This window comes from Styela clava, chromosome 1, assembly GCF_964204865.1.
Source record: "Styela clava chromosome 1, kaStyClav1.hap1.2, whole genome shotgun sequence".
Taxonomy (NCBI): Eukaryota; Metazoa; Chordata; class Ascidiacea; order Stolidobranchia; family Styelidae; genus Styela; species Styela clava.
This window is the reverse complement of record NC_135250.1, coordinates 26,141,293-26,162,933: the sequence shown is the minus strand read 5'-3', so window position 1 is coordinate 26,162,933 and position 21,641 is coordinate 26,141,293. Positions and strand designations below refer to the sequence as shown.

Here is a 21,641-nt window from a genome sequence, read left to right as displayed (position 1 = left end):
TTCACCAACCTCCGCAATCCTGAAGTCGATTTATATACTCTTAAATTCTAGTATATTTTCAGGATTTTTTAAATTTAAAGTATAATTTTGGGAATACCATCAATGTTTACACACACTTTTCCTCATGATTTATTCTTGATCGGTTATGTTAAATACCACGTCCTACTTTCATCACGCAACTGCTACGATTACTGCAGTTTTAACAATATCTGACACTGAGTAATCACTAAAATATCAGGCGCTCCCGAAGTATGTAAGTAATCTAAGCCAATATCCCACGTTTTACAAAATCCACTTATGCCTTAATTACAAATTTCAATCAAGTCTTTCGGGGTCGTGCTATTACGCAAAGTTGTTCTTTCATCCAAAGCACATGTAACAGTATAAGATATATTTTTCAACTGAAAGATGTTATAATTTCCCAACAACTCTGACAGATTTATTTTTCAAACAAATACAGTTTAATCAATGCTTTTTGCTAATTTATTTTCCAAATAATTTTATTGAGTAAAATAAAAAATGTAACAATAATAAAATATAATTTAAACATGTAATATAAATGTGTTGCACACGACAGGCCAGAACAAGGCTCGGCACAGCCAAATTTTCAGATGGGGGTTGGGAGACTTTTACGTAAAACGGAATTTTTGCGATTCGGATATCTTATACAGAATGGTTTAAAAACTATGAAATTTTTCCTAATTTTCAAGTCGATAACGTTACAGCGATTTATTTTCATATTTGCCGAGCCGTGTTTTAGCCGTAAATAGATTTTTGAATGATAAAGTAGCAAAGTTAAAAAATTAATGTGTATATTCAATAATATATTAATATACATATGAATAATACCATAAATAAATGTTTTACGGTGAGGACTCGCAGATTGTATTATTTCTTTCAATGTGTCATACACATATATATGTCGGTAATACGGTAGTAAGAAAATCTAATACAATGTTTTCAATAATGCACTACACCAAATCTATTACTTTGTCTCGTCGCCATATTGCGCCTAATATACTTCACAAATTCAATTGGTTTGGCAACGAAATTGTGTATTTCGAACAGTGGAAAAGTAAAACAAATATTATTACAAATACCATTTAATGTTAAAATGATAAATTTCGCCATTTTATTTGTATTTATATGTAAAGTAAAAGGCCGGACGCGTCATCTTGGCAACTTCGGCGATCGCTGCAGTTTTACCAACCTCAGCCAACCTGAAGTCGATACATATACTTTTAAATTATAGTAAATTTTCGGGATTTTTTGAAGTATAATTTCGGTATCGCGATCAATGTTTACGAACGCTTTCAACTATGATTTATCCCTGATCGGTTATGGTAAATACCATTTCCTACTTGTATCGGGTAACTGTATAACAGAAGCATTGATCAAGTTTACTTGACGGATATACGGGAATAAGCGAAGTTTCCATTCATCAAACGTAAATAAGTAACAAATAAATGAAATGGAATTTAAAAATTGAAATATAATAAAACAAAACAGAGCCATCACAGGGAAACATGTCAAAGCTATCAATGAAATCATACAAATAATTTCAAAACATACTTTCACTTTAGTTGTGATAATTAATCGTCTAATAAGATTCAGCATAACTAGAAAGCTTTCCTCGCCATGGTTTGGTTTATTTCTATATTTTTTCAACGTATTAATAGTCGAGCTTACAACTATAATTTGTGTAGAAATTCGAATGGAGAACAATATTGTTATTGCCAGAATATTCCACAACGATGGAGTAACGAGTAAACATGTAAGTTGACCAGTATAAAAAAACATTGTTATTTGAAAATACAGCATGATGTTGATAATCATTACTATTATTTGAACGTACTTATTGTTGAAAAATCTTCTACGCTTGCCTGGGATTGAAGAAACATGGGGTGAGTTAAGAATGGAGTACTGGCGGAGAATTGGTATGAAGTCAAGAATGATTACGTTGACCCCAGTGGAAACCAAATTAGGGGTCGACCATAACGCATGAGAATGATACAAATACAATATACTGAGACTCAATGCAACAAAATTAGTGCATTCAATAAAAATTATAAAAGCTCTCATCGAGTCGTCTTTTATATTCATTCTAATCTCATCCATACGACCCTTTTCCTTCGCTCTTTTCAAAATTACTCGATTTTCCTTTTGCACGTGATACTCGTAATAAGATGTGACAACCAATAAGTAAGTGTTGATCGGGAGCACAATTGAAGTCAAGACAATCGACGCCAACCGTTGTCGATATATTTCATCAACATCATCGTCAAAGTAACACTCTTTCATAAATAATTCATAAATACCAGTTCCATTGGAACTTGTAATGTTTTCTGATGAATTCATTTTTGATCGGTTTAAATGTAACTTGTTAATATTCTAGATATGAACAAAAAAATATTTTAAATCAGATGGTTGTTTTAGATATTTCACAGAACTAGGGGCAAAAATTATGTATGTATGCCAACCTTTTCGTAGTCAATTACAATATTATCAAGTCAAGTCGATTTTGATCGTTTGGAATCCGGTAAGGTTGACGAGTCAAATCCGGAGTATATTTTTTAGATTCCGGAGTTATGGTTGAGACAACAACTTCTTGTCAACTCGTCCGACATGAGTTTTACAACGAATATACAAAGACCTTGCAGGATAAGGTAATTTTAACAAAAATATTTTAGGAATTGCTAGCTTATTGAATAAAATTTGAAATATAAAACTTGAATCTGTAGGTAACAACACACACTACCATCATCGTAGCTAACACAATAGCTACAGATAATTTTTAAAGATTTTAAAATAAAATAAAAAAAATATTTATCATGTTGGCGATTTAAAGCAATGGCGGCCTCTGTGAAAACATTTTCTTACATATCAACAAACTATTTTCAAATCAACTTCGTTAAGCTCATACTAATTGAGTTATTACTTCAGCGAACGCAAAAAGTGTTCTGATTTACTCTGCCCCTGATCTGCTGCATCGACTATCTGTGAGAAAAAACTTCCAACTATATAGTACCCGCGTATGTCAGACACGTATAAAGTAGTAGCATACTGTTAAAAATGAGCAGTAAAATGTTCTAACATCTAATGTAATTTTATCTTGAAGGAGCATCCATTTTCTATATTTGGAAAATTCTACAGTTGCAAAATTCAAAATAAACTTCTGGACATATTTGAACGTACAAAACTGTACATTAGCATCACATGAGACTTTGCTAATGCCTTTTTCTTGTCTAGATTCCATTTTTTTTGATCAGTACAAAAACAGTTTTCAAACAAATGATTCGATATTTGCGGGAAATTTCAGTGAAAGCTAAAATAAAAGGAAATGACGTAAATGCAAGAAACCCTGCTAACGAAACTCCATAGAGATAAAAATAACTCAATACAATTGATACAAAATACATACAAAACAGTTTCAATACAAATTTTCATAATAAATAATACGTAGATGCTTCGGTAGCACTAATGGTGAAAATGCCAATTCTAAACTGGAATGCGTTTGTAACGGGAATTCCATTGCTATTCAATAATTCTATAGCAGAATCGGATCCTATACAAGCCTGGCCTTCAGCCACTATAGTCTATAATCTTTGACTCTGATGACGTAGCTTGACTTGGCTCACGACGGGATTTAAAAACCTTTGCCCAACACTGTATATAATTTCCGCGCCTCTACTATAACTGCAAACGGTTGGCCATGCACGCAAACTTTTTCATATATTTGTATTCATTTTTTATCGATTTTAATCGGTAAGTATGTTGATAGGTATTTGTCCGTCTGTCTGTTAGATGCACGCGATATCTCACGAAAGCGAGATTGAATCTGCTCCAGATTTCACATGTGCATTCATCATATCTCGTACCAGAAGTCTATTGATTTTGGATGAAATATGTCGTATAATTAGCGAGTTATTAATTAATTAGTGATGGGACACAAGGTGTCACTATGAAGTAATAGCGCTGTTTTGGGGGATACCCTAACCTTCGATCGATAAGTCCTCGGTCTCTGTCCGATATTCTCGTTTTTTTTTCTTGTGAGTAAAACAAAATGTATCGGAAGATTTTTATTGTATTAAAAACGAGAAAGAAACAATACGGTGCTTGTTTGAGGCGAAAAAATATGATTTCAATAAAAGTAAAATTTGAAACATCGACCATATTACTTGAACCAATGGCAAATAATCCTCATAAAGGGGAAAATAGATCTAAAGTAAAAACAGCAAATATTTCGGTACTCCCGTAGTGTGTGTACCAGATTAGGGTTAGGCCATAATTGTATTCTGATTTTGCGTATTTTAGTTATATTACGAGTTCGGGGACTGTCTGTGTTAGCCAAGTGAATATGCCCCCTGCCCATAGGTTTCAGTCCCTTGACCACAACTTGATGTAAAGTATGCAAAGAAAATCAGTTGCCTCCATATTGGTACACATACTACTGGAGCGCAAGCATTTCTCAGCCAAGGTTAATGGCGATATTTTGGGCGTAAGCGAGAATGTCTTTGAAATAAGAAAAATAATGGCGGCAGTATACACAATGTCAGTAATGTACTGATAAAATGGGAATGTTTGAAATAAATTATATAAAATATAAAAGAAGTATAGAAATATAACTTTTTACAAGAAAATTAAAAGAATATTACAATAATTTTCGTAAAGCTTGGAACAGTTCATTTTGATACGTTGCAAATAAGGGATAAAAGTGTAAGCATTTCCTAATTTTCAAATTTGTCATTATGCATTTGCCACTTTTCAGTTTTGGGCATTTTAGTAAAATTTACATTTTCTGAAATAAGTCCACCAATTTCTCAGATATGACCGTCAAAATGCTGGATAACAGAGCTCCTGTAAGATTAAGTACGTATTGTACTTAGATTATTGGTGTTTCGCAGTCCAGCGTGACAAAACGAGTTTTTTAATCCAAAAATGTAACATCAAAAATGGGAAATATTACGTCACAAAACCTTTTGGCGCTGGAATTTACGTTCTCGCTAGGATAATAGAAAGGAGGTAAGTCTAATCTGTCTTGAATTTTATGAAGTTATCGCAAACTTACTAAAATATGATAATCAGCATGATAAATGGCAAACTTTTTGGCCTATTACGTTAACAATATGATTTAGGTCATTATATGTTTCAACTTCAACGACGTTGACGTCAGTAGGCTCTGACGCAATCATTTGTAATTGGTATCTCCATGCATGTCGAACACCAACAGCTATGATATGAGCTCCTGTCTCTTGGAGAGTTTTAGCTGAAATAAAAGTAATAAGAAAATAAAATTTGGAAATTGTTACCACGAGTATACCTGTTGAGCTAAAACTTAATATTCGCTTACGACGGAGACACAACTAATTATTGTTTTCAAGCGCCGATACTACACTCCAAGTAACGATTTGTACGGACAGCCATATAACCAACTTTTGCTCTTTTATTGAATCTAATGAAATTTGGCTTATGGGACAGTATTTACATATTTATCCCGGGGATAGAAAAGCCAATAGGGCGGCTCAGTCATAACTTATAGCGAACCATGGCCTCTTGTCCGGTTACCAGTCCATGTCAGGTATGGGATTAGTTAGCCAGTTATTTGTTTTCGGAAGCATTGATGGTAAAGAAAGCTTTGCCGTAACCGATCAGCGGTTACGTGAACCACCCTACGGCGGCGAGTAATCCAGAAATCCTCTGGCACATAACTAACCTCGCACGTTGTTCGAACCTACGAACCCATGCATTAACAAAGTATAAAACGAGAATATCGGTCGGAGACCGAAGACTTATCGATCTTAGATAGGTAATTAGTTAATAACTCGTTAATTATACGACATAATTAACCCAAAATCTATAGGCTTCTGGTCCGAGGTAAGATGCATGCACATGCAAAATTTGGAGCAGAGACACGCGTTCGTGAGATATCGCATTCATTTAACAGACAAACAGACAAACATACAAACAGACAAACAGACAAACAGACAAACAGACAAACAGACAAATACCTATCAACATACTTACCGATCTTAAGATCGATAAGTAATAAAAAAAAGACTTACAAGGAAAATAAACGTCATCATGTGAAATACCATCTGTGAGTACGACAACAATATCTCCACTGCCTGGTCTTTTCCCTGCCAAGTTGTCTGTGACGTAGGTTATTGCTCTACCTGCGGAAACAAAATATTGTTGGTGAATCCTGTTATTTTTGGACACGTAATGGAACTATGGATTGTTTTGTCAATTTGGTGTTGTTATTTCTTCAGTATTGGTAGGTGAAAGAAGAGTTTAGAAGGATATCACTTTTATCTATTTCAACATTTTTTTTGAATCAGGCGCGATGTTCTTCATCAGATTATGACGGTTATTTTAATTAATGAATATTTATTAATCAATATGCACACCTTCATATGGCATTCGCTAACTCTTTTAACTTTACATATGACATTTCTCACAATTCTAAAACTTTGCTGGGATTTTGATGACATTGCGGTGACGAACTGTTGGGTACAGATACTCTAAACCTTGAGTCGAAAGAGAAATCGAGTCACGAGTCATTAAAGTCGCAAAGAGTGTACTCGACTCTAGACTGACTCGGATTTCCCGTGACTCGACTGGACTCACAGCTCGGTGCCGGTTTAGGGACTTCTAACCAACACTGCCACTTTGCTCTCAATGCAAAATCACAAATTAAACTTACCTATCAGAGTTCCGGCTCCCTCGTACGCAAGATTATCTAAAGCTGAATCGAGTTCATCGCTCGATTTGAAAACAGTTTTGTTGTTCAGTAATTCAACTCTGCTGCTGTATGATATGACTGATACGTGAGTAAAATCTTCGGAAACTTCAAATCTTCTGTGGAGCTGAAAAAAGGATGAATACAATCAGACCAGGAATGGAACAACCTAGTAATTGACTTTTTTACCGTAAGCCCTCGCACAAAAACAATGAACTTTATCACGTGTTTAGAGAGCTAGGATTTAGGTCAGGTAATGGGAAGAAGGAAAATCCGATAATATGGCTTGGGAAATTAGCGGATAATGCCCCCTATTCAGTGATCAATACAGGTCGGAGAATGCTATTTCATACTTGGCGTGTGGAGTTAGATATAGTTTATAGCTTAGCGATGGACGACTGTGAATTTCCCCCGGGGTGAGTTCTCGATATCTCTGACTGAGCTCGTGTTACCTTGCGGACCAAATCCTCATATACTGCAACGATACATGTTTATCGTTCAATTTAGTCTGACAAATGCAAGAAACAAAAGTAATTTTATACTTACTCTTTTTGCAAATGTTTTGATTAATTCAAAATTCTCCGCATTTATACTCCTTGAACTATCCAATACCATAATCAAATTCATTCTTGCGTATGGTGGACAATCATCTGAAATATAAAACACAATATATATATATGAATAAAAATTAATCATAATCAATCATCACACTAAACAACTTGTTAGATATATATTTGACAAATATTCGCCGATGAGCTTACCTCGACAGCAAGGCCGCTGAGAACTCCATTTCAAATTTCTTTGACAAGTCACTGTTGAATTACCGTGCAACGTATAACCGGGTTTACATGTGAATCTACAAACTGAGAATTCCCTGTTTTCATCTGTACATTCCATTCGTCCAGAATTAGGAGGCATCAATGGTCGGTCGCAAATAGCACCTGTACATGAGAATAATATATATATTAATATATGTAGAACCGATTTTGTTTATTTAACTAGTGATAAATGCGTTATGATGATTGATTTTATTGCGCTCATAGTTCAATCGTGAGAGTAATGCTCAAATATGTGCGCAAGAAGGTCAAATAGCAAATCGGAGTACACAAGTAGCTTATGTATAGAAGTCGATTAACTGGATATTCAAAATCTTCAAATCAAAATCATAAATCAAGTGCCACAACCGTAACAATTCAAGAGAATCGGTAAGGTCATACATGTAAATCAGGTTCGCCAAAAAGATTGCGCAATATGCGCAAAACTAGCGAAACTTGTGGTAAAATGTCTAGTTCTTGAAGCTTTTTTTTTCAAATCTATTGGTCCTTTGGTTAAAGAGAAAAGCACTTTGTGTACAACAAAAGTAGCCACATGACCCACAATACCAACGATCCATATGTACAGTTAGTGTTCAATAATAAACGTCTACTTACGGACACACACTGGCGGCTCGTTATCCCACATCATATTTTTGGATTGGCAAGTAATTCTACTGCTCGGGCCTCGGAGAATATAACCAGGGTCGCAAGAATACGAGCATACTGAGTTGATTCTCCAACCATTTGAGCAGGAGACTTTGCCGTGTGTTGGATCCACAAGAGGGATGCAGAGAGAAACAATTGGTTCTGTGTAAAATATAGAATTTATTTTTTTGAGGCTCTGTATTATTAGCTACATTAATGGAACGTTTTTAGGGACCATTATTTTTTTCTTTGAATAGCTGTAGATTTCAAATATTGCTTGTATTAGCTTCCTTGACTCAATTTTAATGTTATTCCACCCTTTATTCTCAAGACACGAAAAAAATATTATCTTACCATCACTTCGCTCAGTGTCACATACATATCGAGTTGCACTGCTGCACAACGTGACTTGCCATAAGAAGCTTGTTGTATGACTGGAAACAGGATCGGATATAAGGTTCACACAATTTCCCAAACCTGAAAAAGGCATGATTATTGTAAGAAATGTTCATATGAATTGGTATAAAATAGCAAAATTTTGGGAAAAATATCAGGATCCGTGGAACACGGAATTGAAGTTTCCGGCAAAAAAATTTAAAAAAGTAATAGCCTTCAGGCGACCTCTTCCGTCTTCAAATAATTTAAAATCAATTCGTCTATAATTTGCTGAAATAGCGGATTTTAGCAACTACAACAATCACAACAAATATGCAAAGCGATCGAAAGCTGAATTTTGTAATCATGTCCAATATTTCTTACCTCCATCTTCCAATAGTTTCGGTTGACCGGGGGCCCACACTTGAAAGTCCTTTCGGTCAAGCGGTTTACCGTCTCTCCATCTCAGTACTCCGCTTTCAATTCTATCGTCTAATCCTATCCATGGACCGAATACTATTCGACTACTGTTGGAATATGACATCAATTTATTCTGTAAAAATAGAAAATAATAAATATAAAGTGCGCAATTTGAGTAAAAGATACTAACTTCGGACGAGATTTTTAAACCGACAACTTATTGAACTTAAATCAATGCGTCTAACTTCGGATGCTCCGTAATTGCGGATGAAAATTAGGCGTATTTTACTTATGTCAATTTCTGTAGCAGGCATAAAATACTTAACTTAGTGGCCAAATAGATGTGTGTCACTATGCAAATAGGTTATAGACAGCACAATAAATCGTCAAGTTATTGTTGAAATACGTTTTAAGAATTACGTAAAGTCGAAAGACATTTTAAAACTTTTAATACGAGTCACGAGATGTAAATAGTGCGAAGTAAAAAGTTTAAATTATCGAATAACAATTTTTGGCAAATAAATTATATTGCATCGAATCACCATGTTTTATAACCTTTATGTGCTGTTCCAATCTAGTAATTTTATGAAACTAAATACTGGTGTCAAAAGTTAAAAAAGCAGACATTCCTTTTCTTTCAAGTCCGTAAAAAACTAGACAGTTTTAAAATTAGTTGTAAAACAAAAAATAATAAAATGAACTAAATTCCATACCAGTAATTTTTTGTTCATGTTTTCATAAGTGTTCGGATCTCGCACCATCGAGGGTCTATGTTCAGTCAATCTTACGCAACTATCAACTTTAGCAAGAGAAGAGAAACCATCAGAAAAGAGTTGTTTATCAGTAGGCGGTTCTTCCTCCATTAACTCAACTGGTTTTGTCGGATCTTCGCCATGTGCTGGTTCATCGGGTAAGCAAAGATCATCGACTAGCCCTCCAGGACAGGACAGATTCACCCCTGTAAAATAGAAATGCGTTTAGTCTGCAATATTTTAGGATAGGATTTTCATAATCATCTCTGGGAAGAGCAAAGTCGATAACGCGGCCAAATTATATGTCAAATCACAAACTCTTACCCGGTTGCCAGTTCATGTCGGGTATGAGAATCGTTTGCCAGTGTTATAATTACCTTCACGGGATTCGAACCTGCGAGCCCGCGCAGATTAATCAGAGGTGCGATGGCAAGCGTATTCCGAAAGCTTAGCACGATGTGCCAACCGAGGAGGCCAAGTTTAGAATATATTTGAGTTACATTGAATTTAAACTTTATATTAACGTACTTGAGCAATTCACGCCATCTCCCGTGTATTCTGGCTTACATGTGCATGTATATCCGCCATCGATGTTAATGCAAAGTCCATTTTCCACGTCACAATCGTTTGCTGATGACGTACACTCGTTAATGTCACGGCATTCCCGTCCGTTTCCGACGTAACCAACTTTGCATTTGCATCTGGAAAAGTATATATGATAATTTAGAAGAAAATTTCGGAATGGATAATCCTTCAGAAACGTTTTCAGATGTCGTGCTGGGCTGGATCTCTCACACGTTCACTGCCAGTCTACCTACCAAGCGAAAAAGCTTTTACAACAAAAGTTTTTTTCAATGAACTTCGATTCTTTAGATTTCTGTCCTGATAAAATTGACTTAATTAAATTATATAAAATCTTGAGTCAGTCACTACTTACTAACGCGACGGTGACCGTACATTTGAACCCATGTACATTTGAACCCATGCGTATATCCACGGGTTCAATCTATATGCGGGTGCTAAAACCCATGGGTTAGGGTTAGTATGGGTTTAACTATCCGTGAAACAAAAAAAATTCCATAGGTGCAATAGCATACAGGTGAAATTGTCATGGGTTCAAATGTACGTGGGTTCAAATGTAATGGAACCTAACGCGACATGTATCCCCATAATTCTATATATATAGTTATTCCCAGGCGCTCCATTGGTCGCCATAACTTCGCTCATAGACGAGTACAATATACTTGTGAGTAAGTGCACCAGTCAGTAAGTGATTTTTTTTTCGAGAAAACTTTCTGAAGAAAAAAAAAACGAAGTTACCTGTAAGATCCCAATGTATTGATGCAAATTGCGTTTGAATCGCAAACGTGGGATCCTTCTTGACATTCGTTTACGTCTTCGCAGGAAATGTAACCATCACCTAAAATGATAAGTATTGAACAATTAGTGAAATATTGCAAAAAAAATATAGAGGGCGATATATATATATGGTGTCTGTTCCAGATTTCAGTAATGCGCCAGATCTACCGGCAAAATGACCGTTAAAATTGAAAGTAGAGTCGACTAAATATCGCATTGTCCGTGCGCAAGTTGAAAAAACTGTTAATTTTAACGATAGGAATAGAAATCAGGTTAAGATTTGTCGATGTTTATCTTCAGCTGGGAAAACTTGGATTAGAAAAATTGATCGTGCCAATATAGGCTCAAACTTACCTCGAAATCCAGTACTGCATTCACATTCAAGTTTTCCATCGGAAGCAAAATCAAAAACGGCGAAAACGTTGCAAGGATTGGAAGTATCATCACCTTAAATTAAACAATATTTTGCATTTTAATAAACAAGCGAGCAGTGCTAAAATATAAAGTGTTTTCATGAATTATAAAAAACAACATAATTTAGGGTGAAACATCGGGCTCAACTGAGAAAAATGTATTTTCTAGTCCTAAAAATTCTAAATTGTTCCAACAATTGATGAGAAGAGCGAATTTCCACAACAATAACAACAACGAGCCCAACAACAACATTAAGCAAATCAATCCGCGTCCAATAAAGTTGATAATCAATATTTGGTCATCTATCAAGTTCACGATAGGGAAACATTCACAAAAAAGGCGTGTCTCACCTCTAACACAGATGGGTCTCACTGCGTCCCAATCTCTTGTATTCTCATTGCATCTTAAAACACGTTTTCCGTTAATCATGTATCCTCTATCACATATGAATCGACATTCAGATCCAAATTTGTTAGAGTTCGAACATTCAACGTTTCCATTGTCCGGAGACAAGATAGATTTTGCTGGACATGTTGTACCCACCGCGCAACCAGGAAGCGAGTTATCTGAAGAAGATGGGAAAATGGAAATTTTGGTTATTTTGATGCAAAAGAAACGTCTACCCATGTTTGTTTAGTTACCCTTGTAGTGTTAACTTGAATTTGTCTAAAAAGTATTATTATGTCGTCACATTTCCATGTTTTTGACTTTTTATTATGATATCACGGTATGAAATCATTTATATGTTTGAACAACAAGTCACATAAACAAAAAATTCAACTTTTTTGTTTCAATTCAAGTAATGATAAAATTTTACCGATTTAATGTAATTGCCGCCATCGCGTTAATACAGGAAATTTTAGCTGCAATTACTTATTTTTCTTTCGATCTCTCTAGGTTAAGCAGGCTTAAACCCTACTCAGTAAAACCTTCATAAAGGGGATCACGATTATCCATATTGAATAAATAACAGTATTAGGTTATGTTCGATATTAAGTTACGAAGATTTGATACGTCAGCCAGACAGCGACAAGCATATTGAAATCCGAGTCGCGATATCATCGACAAAAGAATGTGATAATGGTGATACTTTTACGCGACTCTGTCATCTTGGTTTGTACAGACTGTAAAAGTTGTGATTTTTTTTAAATTTTATATACTGTAATGTAACTTCTCACTCGGTGCCAACTTTTATTTTCTATATAGATTAGAAAATTTTGTTCTGGGTAATATCTCTACTATTAATTTTCTAATATATATGTTTTCTTTGAATGTGTGTATCTTTGGTTAGCATTAGAAAGCGGTATAATAACCTAACCTTGAATGAACAATATTAAATAAAAAATAAACAGATGAAAAAGTTATGGTTTCGCAATAATAAAGTAGTACCAAATTATGAATTTTGCCTAACCCTAAACACCATAGCCATAAGAAGAGAAAAAAACATTCCTAAATTTCTTCGGGTACTATTAGTTGGATAAAACCGAGTAACTGTCCCTATAATCCAGCTAAACGTAATCGCGCTGTACAAGGCTCAATATTTGAGTTAAATCGATAATTCGGAAGTTTCAAAATTTCGGCAAAATCAGCTCAAAATTGAAACCCGCTTTTTTCTAGAAATAAATGGGGATTTGCACCCAAATACAAAAATAATATTTGATCTTGAGTCGCCAGCTTGGAGCCTGTGAGTGACCACCCAGAAAATACATGCATTGAACCGGATATTTGTTTTTTCTTGTCGGATTATGACGTACAAGTAAAATGCAATTTCTAGAAAATTAAATTGATTTCAAAATCAATGCAATGTATTCACAAACAGATATCATATTGTGTGTCTATAACGTCAGACGAATAGTTTGCATCAATTTTGTATTTATCGTTTCTCGGATCTCTATAAGAGTTCATGAAAGACATACTGAGATGATTATCTGAATCGCGAATAACAGAACCTATAATTTGGCATTATGTTTCAATTTGTATGTTATCATACCCACTTATAAGCAAAATACGCAAATCTAGAAAGGTGTTGTGGTTTTGTACGATATTTTCAAGTAATTTGTAATTTTGTTCTTTGTATTTCTATGCATTTCTCGGTGAATTCCAGAAAATGGCAATAACTGTATTCAAATCTTAAGACCCAGTTTCACAATTTTGGCGCTACAGAAATGGTCATTTGATATTGTTTCTTTAATGTTAACACCTTATTATCATCTTTATATCAGAAAGAAGTATTCAAGATTAAATATGTTTTATATTCAAAAAATATTATTTTCAAAGTCAATTTTGGAGTGTTTGATTTTTATGAGTAAAAATACTAAAGTCATACAGAATTAAGCTCTGCTTCAAGGTAAATATAAATCATAAACGACAAACTTGAAGTAGTCATAATGAGTGTGATCAAAATGAATTCCGAATAACTGAAATTATTCACTAAAAAGTTGAAATTGAAATACAAAACTCACCATAAACACATTTCGTTTCCGTTCCTGACCAAGCAGAGTCTTCTAAGCACATTCGAACTCTGGATCCAACCAGGTTATGACACGGATCACACGTGAAAGTACAAACTGAAGATTGAACTTTTGAAGTTGAACAAGACACGTGCCCATTCTCGGGCGGAGATATCGGTCCGCATACATGAGCTAGAATATATTTGAAAAGTTGTTAATTTCTGATTTTACCAAATTAAGCAATGACTAATATAGTTGCCAGAAATTATTTCAATTAACTTCCCAAAATTTCTAAATTATAATTTTCAAAGAAAAGTACATGTCTATACCAAATTTAATAAATAAGTTTTACCACTTAGCATTAAAGTATATTCTATGACACTTTAGAAAAGATCAGATAATTTTATTTACATTTTCTAGTAACTTTAACTTCTATTCAAATCAGAAGTAAGTATAGGTAGAAGAGAAAGATAGTGATTTAATTACTGTTCATGCTTGGTCTTTGGTTATTCAAAGCATAACGTTGACAAATTCTAATGTAAGACATATTAACTATAATGCTCTTCTTCCGAGTATGTTCAAAATAAGTGCATCAGACCTTATACCATTTAAAGGTGTTACATAAATAAATAAATACTACGACAGATTATTATAACAGGTGAACTATTCTAAATGCAGAACGTCGAACTAACGAGACCATATGATAGATTCTATCAGATAATTTATTATATCGCTCATGAAAAGATTGGCTTTTATATTTTTCGTGAACGTCCTATGAATAATTGATATATATATGAATAATTTGTCTCATATATTTACAGAATATCAAATATGGATTTGGGGATTTGGAAATATAAAACAATCAAAATTGCTAAAAAAAAGATGTAAAAAGTGCAATAAGTTCAAATTTAGAAGTACACACGCAAAGCTTACCTAATTCATTTACTGATTTTTGCCAACGCATAGTCGAAGATATTGGCATGTCGCAAAGAATCATGTTACTCTATAGTACTTTCAAGAACACTGAGACACTTCAATTAGAGTTAAAGCAGGTTGTTGCATTTTTGAGTATTACCATTCACATCACAAAGTGTCAGCAGCCATTCAATGGTAAATTTTGCTTGGCAAAACGCCACTATATTTAAACTCATCTCCTGGCAGACCGTAGATCAGTCGGGAAGAATATTTGGCATAATCGTGTGAGCTATTTTGAAAACAGACCTGTAAATTTAGTAACCGAAAATCTAATCAAAATAAATTTACTCAGAAAATGCATCAAGATTGGATTGGATTTCTGGTAGTAAATAATCATATATACCGTTATCATGGATCACAACCTTATCGGGATACATCGGGATTTTACCGTGAGGTAACACACAGTGTGACACATATTTGTGGCATGAATTTGGATTTTTCAATTAATTTTCAGTCGACGTCGACTGGCCAACAAATGGGAAATGAGCAAGAATTATTCCTGTTTATTTGTTTTGAAAGATTGTTTCACAACTAACGTCATAAATCTTAGTAAAATTAGGGAAAGCTCTCGCCATATTTTACGCCCAAGTCAGGAAATATTCGGTTGTATGGCAAAAATGTTGATTAAAGTTGATTAAACAACCAAATTTATTAAAAATCGACACGTAATTCTTCAACAACGTATGGTTATATAAAAATTGCAATATTGGAAATCAAGGCTTCAAATAGTCAGAATTTCTTCTTGAGGCTGAGGCTTCAAGGCGTTGGTTACTTTACAATATATTTGAATACTTTTGAGATTTATCTGCACACTTCCATGTTAACTTATTGACGGGATTGCGGTCACGTCATGTTGTTTGTCGTCGATAACGAACTTGGAATTATCGATTCATCCTAGTGACTATTTGTTATTATTTACGCATTCCCACACAATTTGACCACTGGCAAAATGTAAAATGAAGTATGACGATTTATACAAATAAGCGCACGTAAAAAATTGGCCACCGGGCTAAGGGCAATAGGAAAATAAACTGAAAACTGAAATCGTTCGAGATTTCAAACTGGTCATAATCTCGCCCACACGCGCACTGTTGACATATACCGAAAACGTCTAGCATTTTGTAGTAATTATATGATGGTATTTTACTAGATAGCCTACAGTAGCATATTATATATATATATATATACAATAACTGCCTTATTTCAAAGAACTTCCAATTTTGTACAATGTGTTAAAAATTAAGTTTACTTAAAATTCCAAAGTTCGCGAATATAAACATTGACCTCAAAGAACGTGATCGCTATACTTGCCCTATGACGTAACAAGGAAGATATTATCTAGTGTTATTCTTTGATTGTCCGAGAAAAATATTTATATAATTTTCTAGATGCTCAGATAGAATTAAGAGCTTTATTGTTTGTCATATCAAATAAAATTTACGAAAACGTTGTAATTTTTGCAAAAGTGACAGGTCTTCTGCCTTGTTTTGATACAATCTTTTTGGATTTTTATCACAAAAAAACTTTACTGAATATGCTTAAATATATGGACACGATTGTTCAATAGACTGCGGTAAAGTCAGAAAGTTTCCAGACAAATTATTTGTACCGGATTTCATATGAAGGTGTGGACCAGTTGTTTACTTTCATCACAAAAAAAACTCTACACAAGCAGTAAACCGTTTCGGCCTTGCCAACCCAATCCATTAAACCTTCGGTGACGTGAGGAATTAGGGGTTTGGCCCCGAGATTATTAATCTGCAATGCCAGCATATCCAAGTATTTGATTTACGTTCCCACGCATAAACTACTAGGTCATACTAGCACCCTTACTTTGAGAGTTGAAGATCATTCATTCAAAACAAATAACTTTGCCAACTATTACCATATCCGATATGAACCGATAACCGGACGAGAGGAATATTACTTAGTCATCCAATCGACTTTTTCCTCTCCCGGGTTAAATGAATATGACAATCTTAACCGATCGCCATTTTGCCTGCCTTTGTAACACATAAATGAATGAACGATGCAACGGTATAGATATAATCTTACCAGGCAATGCTTTGTTACACCCAGGGTCGGTGCAGCAGTATCTACATACTGATAAAGAAGTTCTTGGTATTGTCTTACACTGTGTTGAAGGCCAAGCTTTACGGTCGTTTTGTAAGAAGTTGTTGTGACAAGCGCGATCTTGCTTGCAGCCCTGAAATTAATACATGATTAGATTAGAAGATAAGGGTTAGGTTTCAGTCTTGTCGGCCAGTCAAGGGGCAAATTACCATACACAGAGACTATGAATTACCACGGTGGGCAAATATCCGATGTGTTGGCTGCAGTTAAGAATCATTATTAAAGATTGAATTAAATATCAACCTAGGAAAATAATCATTCAATGACATAATAAAATCAGTGCTGTGACGGCAAGGTTGTTTTGTCATGCATTGGAAATTTGCTGCCACGCTATTCTACTAAGCGCCGTGCCACGTACCCTGAAATGGCAGGACACCAGTAGCTGTTTCAGCCATGTTTTAGTTATATTAGTCGTGTAATTACTAAATACCTCATTCATTTCTGTGCTATTGGACTATTCCCACATTTAGGTACGGTACTCTTGTACATTAAATCGAACACGCCTTTCCATATATTCAGAGTAATTAAAATTTACGCTGATACCCAGCTTAACTTTCAGACTCGAAGTGCCGGTAAAGTTTTTCGATTGCTTGCGCAATGAATAATATTGCCGATGTAAGCTGAATAGGCTCACCTTCTTTATTCTGACACTGACGCTATCAGTTGGATTAAATATTCTGATCTCGGTTTGACAAGAAGTTTGTGTTGGAAGACAAGTCACCATTCCTCCAGCATTGCATTCTTCGTTCGTCTTTGCATCTTGACATGAATAACATTGAAGAGGATCTGATCTCATCTTTGTGAGTTCACTCTTGTTATATTTTGCTGCGATTGTGTTTTGTAAACGCAGTTGATATGTTTGTACGCGAGCTTGCTCTTCTTCAGCTTTTGTGGCGCGTCTAGAAGTAGAAATTGCATGAATGAATGTTTCATGATAGCCTTAGTTATACGCGAGTGTTGTATAGCAATTTGGTTTATCCGATAGTTCCGACTTTACGATTCATTAGAAGTTAGGGCTAGAATAACCATTTGCATGTGTTCTCGTAACGCTAATTCAAAGGTTAAGCAAACGGCATGCCCCCTTCTTGTGAACTTTCTGAAGAGGGGCCCACCAGTAAAAAGGTAGCCTACGACAAACCACAGCCGTTTTGCATGCCGTTATTTGGAATTACCCATATATAATAGTACTTTTGTAATTATTTTTCGCAAAGGGTAACGGTATCCTTAACTACCACAAAATATGTAACTCTTCCATAAGAGCAAAGTTGTATATTAACTCAAATGCCAGTATCGGCAACATTGGGAACCGTCACTTTAAAAAGTTAAAATAACGAAAAATTCATAAACGCCTTATTTTGCACTTACTTCTGGATATCGTGTACATTTCCAGCTCTTGCCAGTGATATTGTAGCAGCAATGATTAAAAACAGCATTTCTGTATGAAAATAATGCAGAATAACAAAAAAGTATATCAATAGTATATCGGGCTATATAAGCCATGAAAATTAAACTAAATATCCTATTTCAATGATACAGTTAAGTATGCATGAAATTTCTAAGATGTTCGGAAGTTAATAAGCGTCTGGAATAATAGAAATCCCAAACGACTAATTTAACTCGAATTGATAATTAGGTACAATCATATTTCCATATCCGAATAGCGTATTTTCCGAATATCGCAATATTTTTTGAGAAATATCAATGAGGTGACGTAGAAAATAATTAAGTATGACGTTTATCAATAATTATTGTGACATCACAGCACGTACTACATATTCCATTATCAATATACTCGATTTGACGCGGAACATTTTCGCAAAACTTGCGCGTACTTGCCTCAATATGAGAGACCTATAGAGTATTAACTGTATTTTTAGCAAAGCGCCGTGCATGTTGCGTGGTTGTGAATTAACAGTTAATTTAAATTAACTCTTGGAATATATTTCATGCAAATAGAGGTGATATATATTAGGTCCACTCTTCCAATAATTATTCTTTTCTAATCATAAATAAGTTTCCGCTTTCGAACATTCGTGCCAAATTTGCACGCAATACGTGCATTAATCTTTCTCTTATTCATTTTTCAAGATAGCTCATCACCTTAGCACTAAAGATATGCTTATGGGATGTATATGGGAAAGTACCAGGTCTATTTGGGCAAAATTGTCCGACATCCCGAGATGAAATAATAATACTTTGGAATTATCATGTAATGATGACAAAAACACAAATCATAAATTTATTCACTATATGTCCTCTATTCTCTTTACCGTTTCTTGATAGAGATCAGAATATTTATTTATCAGGTCATGATAGGTTATTCAATGGAAAAGTTTTAAGACTGTCAAAACGATGTCTATCCGCGAAACAACAGCGGAATAATTATTAGGATCATAACTGGAACAATTTCGTGTGTATGAAAAATAAATATTATTAAGTTGTACAGATTTTATTAAAATAAGTGTGAAAACAGTGTTTGAATTTAAAGTAATTGATATTAAGAAATTGAGATATCATCTTGATGGTTAAATATCCTTTGTTTTCACACTTTTGATTCTCTAATTACCTTATTATGCGGTTCTACCTATTACCAAATCAGAAATTATGGTATCCGAATTCCGGGAAGGTGTAAATTTAAGCTACCATTTGTGGTATAATTAAGTCCAGACAACCTGCGATTTAATTTAAATTTATTAAAAGGTGAGATTATAAATTGTAATAGAAATAAACTAACACATATCAAGATTGACAAAGGATCTAGCTAGAACTCAGAACGGATTTATCCATTTACCGAGCATATTCGATTACAAAAATAAGGTTAAATGCATCCATTTCTATCATAAATTACACCGTATATATATAATTGGTTGACACAAGTTTATATTTGTTTCTTTTGTTTCCAATTTAGAAGTCGAGCCCTTTATGACGTCATAATTTTATTTTTGGAAGTTAATATTATCACGATTTTCAATATAGACATCCGCTAACACCTTTCTATTATTTCATAACTTTTTAAATAAACTTTGAAATATATTAAGAAAACTAAAACTGTTTGAAATGTCATTTCCTGTGATTTATTTTTATTATAAAATCTGAAATTGTTTTAGGAATTAATGATATTACATTTCTACTCAATAAGTTATAGAAATTTGGGGCTCTTTTTTATAGTTTCAACTTTTCGGTTTGGAAATTTACGAATATGCAACGTCGATATGAACAAGTAATGTTCACAAATTTTGAAAGGATTTTTTCACACCATTGGCTATATAGCCCTTCGTGACCTATTGAAAAGATCGCATCAGGAAGAAATGGACCGATCACTCGTGCATTAAAAACTTGACGTCAGCAATCTGGACAATGGAATAATTGTTCAATTTCACCGCCGAAGTAATCAGTAATGGGAATATCGAAAGTAAACGAATATGGAAAATGAGACGAGCAATCTTCGTCAAGTACAAAAACATTTATCTAAAACGCTACTCCACGGGTTCGAGTCTAGTTCAATTATAATTAATCAATTCTAAATCATGTTGCCAGTTTTGACCTAACATTTGTCACATGTGCTTTCTTTCGTTAAACAAAGCTTTAATCACTGCGGGAACAAAGGTAATACACGTTTATTATTAGTAGAAATGCCATTTCACGAATCGCCTTTTACAATGTTGAATTTCTATTATTACAGTTTCACTTACATTTACAAATATCACATTACAATAAACATACTTAGCGTGCAAATGAATAACAATTGTTCGATAGTTGGAGCAAAATGTCACAGAAATGATCCATCAAATCAAAACTTACCTTTATAAGCAAATTTCATTTTGTTTTTCTTACTTTTGTTGGTCGGTGATTAGCCTTTAAATATCAGGAATAATTGTTTTTTATAATATTGATTATTTAAGATAGCAAATTTCTGAAAACAGAAATATATTGTCATGATTAGGCAAATTTGAATGTTATACGTGACCTGAATGCTGCAAAAAAAAAATTCTTTCAAATTTTTTTAACGAAAAATTTAATTAGGAGGCCCTCCTGCAGACTTTTTAGTATGTCGATAACATCCAGTTGCATATATGCTGGTTTTCTTCGTTTGCCGAAAACAAAATAACGAAAATTATCAAAGATCGAAATTTCATGTTTTTCCGGTTTTAGCATCAATTGGAAACGCTAATATCCATTTCGACATTTTTCTTCTTCTCTTTGAAAAGCCATGCACAAGCAAACATCCAAACAAAAAAATGGTCAATTTCCACCTATACTCAATTTTCTACTACCCAGTCGAAGCGAAGAATGCGATATTGCCGTCCCTGAGATTAATCAACTACATGTTCAAACACTGACTTTCTTATCAAACGAAAATTTCCAATCAAAATAATATCAGTGTATACATAAAACGCTACATATGATCTATTTGAGACATAATACACCGTTCTAGTTTACCTAATACCCGTGAGTACGAACGACTTTAACGTTACCGTGGTCTGTAACATACATATCGACCACCGCGAACGACTTAAAGTACCAAATTTCTTTTGCTGTCAATTTTCAATACTGCGAAAGACGA

The 21,641-nt window shown here is 34.3% G+C and overlaps 1 protein-coding gene across 1 annotated transcript; it reads right to left on the bottom strand.

Annotated features, from left to right (window-relative positions):
* Positions 1 to 3,290: 3,290 nt before the first annotated feature.
* On the bottom strand, positions 3,291 to 21,012 carry LOC120326188 (uncharacterized). The gene is made up of 18 exons (XM_078112921.1): positions 20,879 to 21,012; positions 18,443 to 18,512; positions 17,712 to 17,976; positions 17,000 to 17,150; positions 13,982 to 14,161; positions 11,870 to 12,085; positions 11,460 to 11,552; positions 11,067 to 11,166; positions 10,275 to 10,447; positions 9,708 to 9,952; positions 8,959 to 9,127; positions 8,554 to 8,676; positions 8,170 to 8,361; positions 7,501 to 7,680; positions 7,286 to 7,389; positions 6,704 to 6,866; positions 6,063 to 6,173; positions 3,291 to 5,266 (listed from the first exon to the last, which is right to left on the bottom strand). Exons 1-18 carry the CDS (start codon positions 20,895 to 20,897, stop codon positions 5,082 to 5,084), a joined length of 2,739 nt encoding a protein of 912 aa, XP_077969047.1. The 5' UTR covers positions 20,898 to 21,012; the 3' UTR covers positions 3,291 to 5,081.
* Between the last annotated feature and the right edge of the window lie 629 nt (positions 21,013 to 21,641).

Coding starts and splice junctions, on each gene's coding strand:
- LOC120326188 (XM_078112921.1), bottom strand. Junction 9,953..10,274: donor AGATGGCGTGAATTGCTCAA/GTACGTTAATAT, acceptor TCTATTTTACAG/GGGTGAATCTGTCCTGTCCT. Junction 8,677..8,958: donor GAAACTATTGGAAGATGGAG/GTAAGAAATATT, acceptor TGCCTTTTTCAG/GTTTGGGAAATTGTGTGAAC.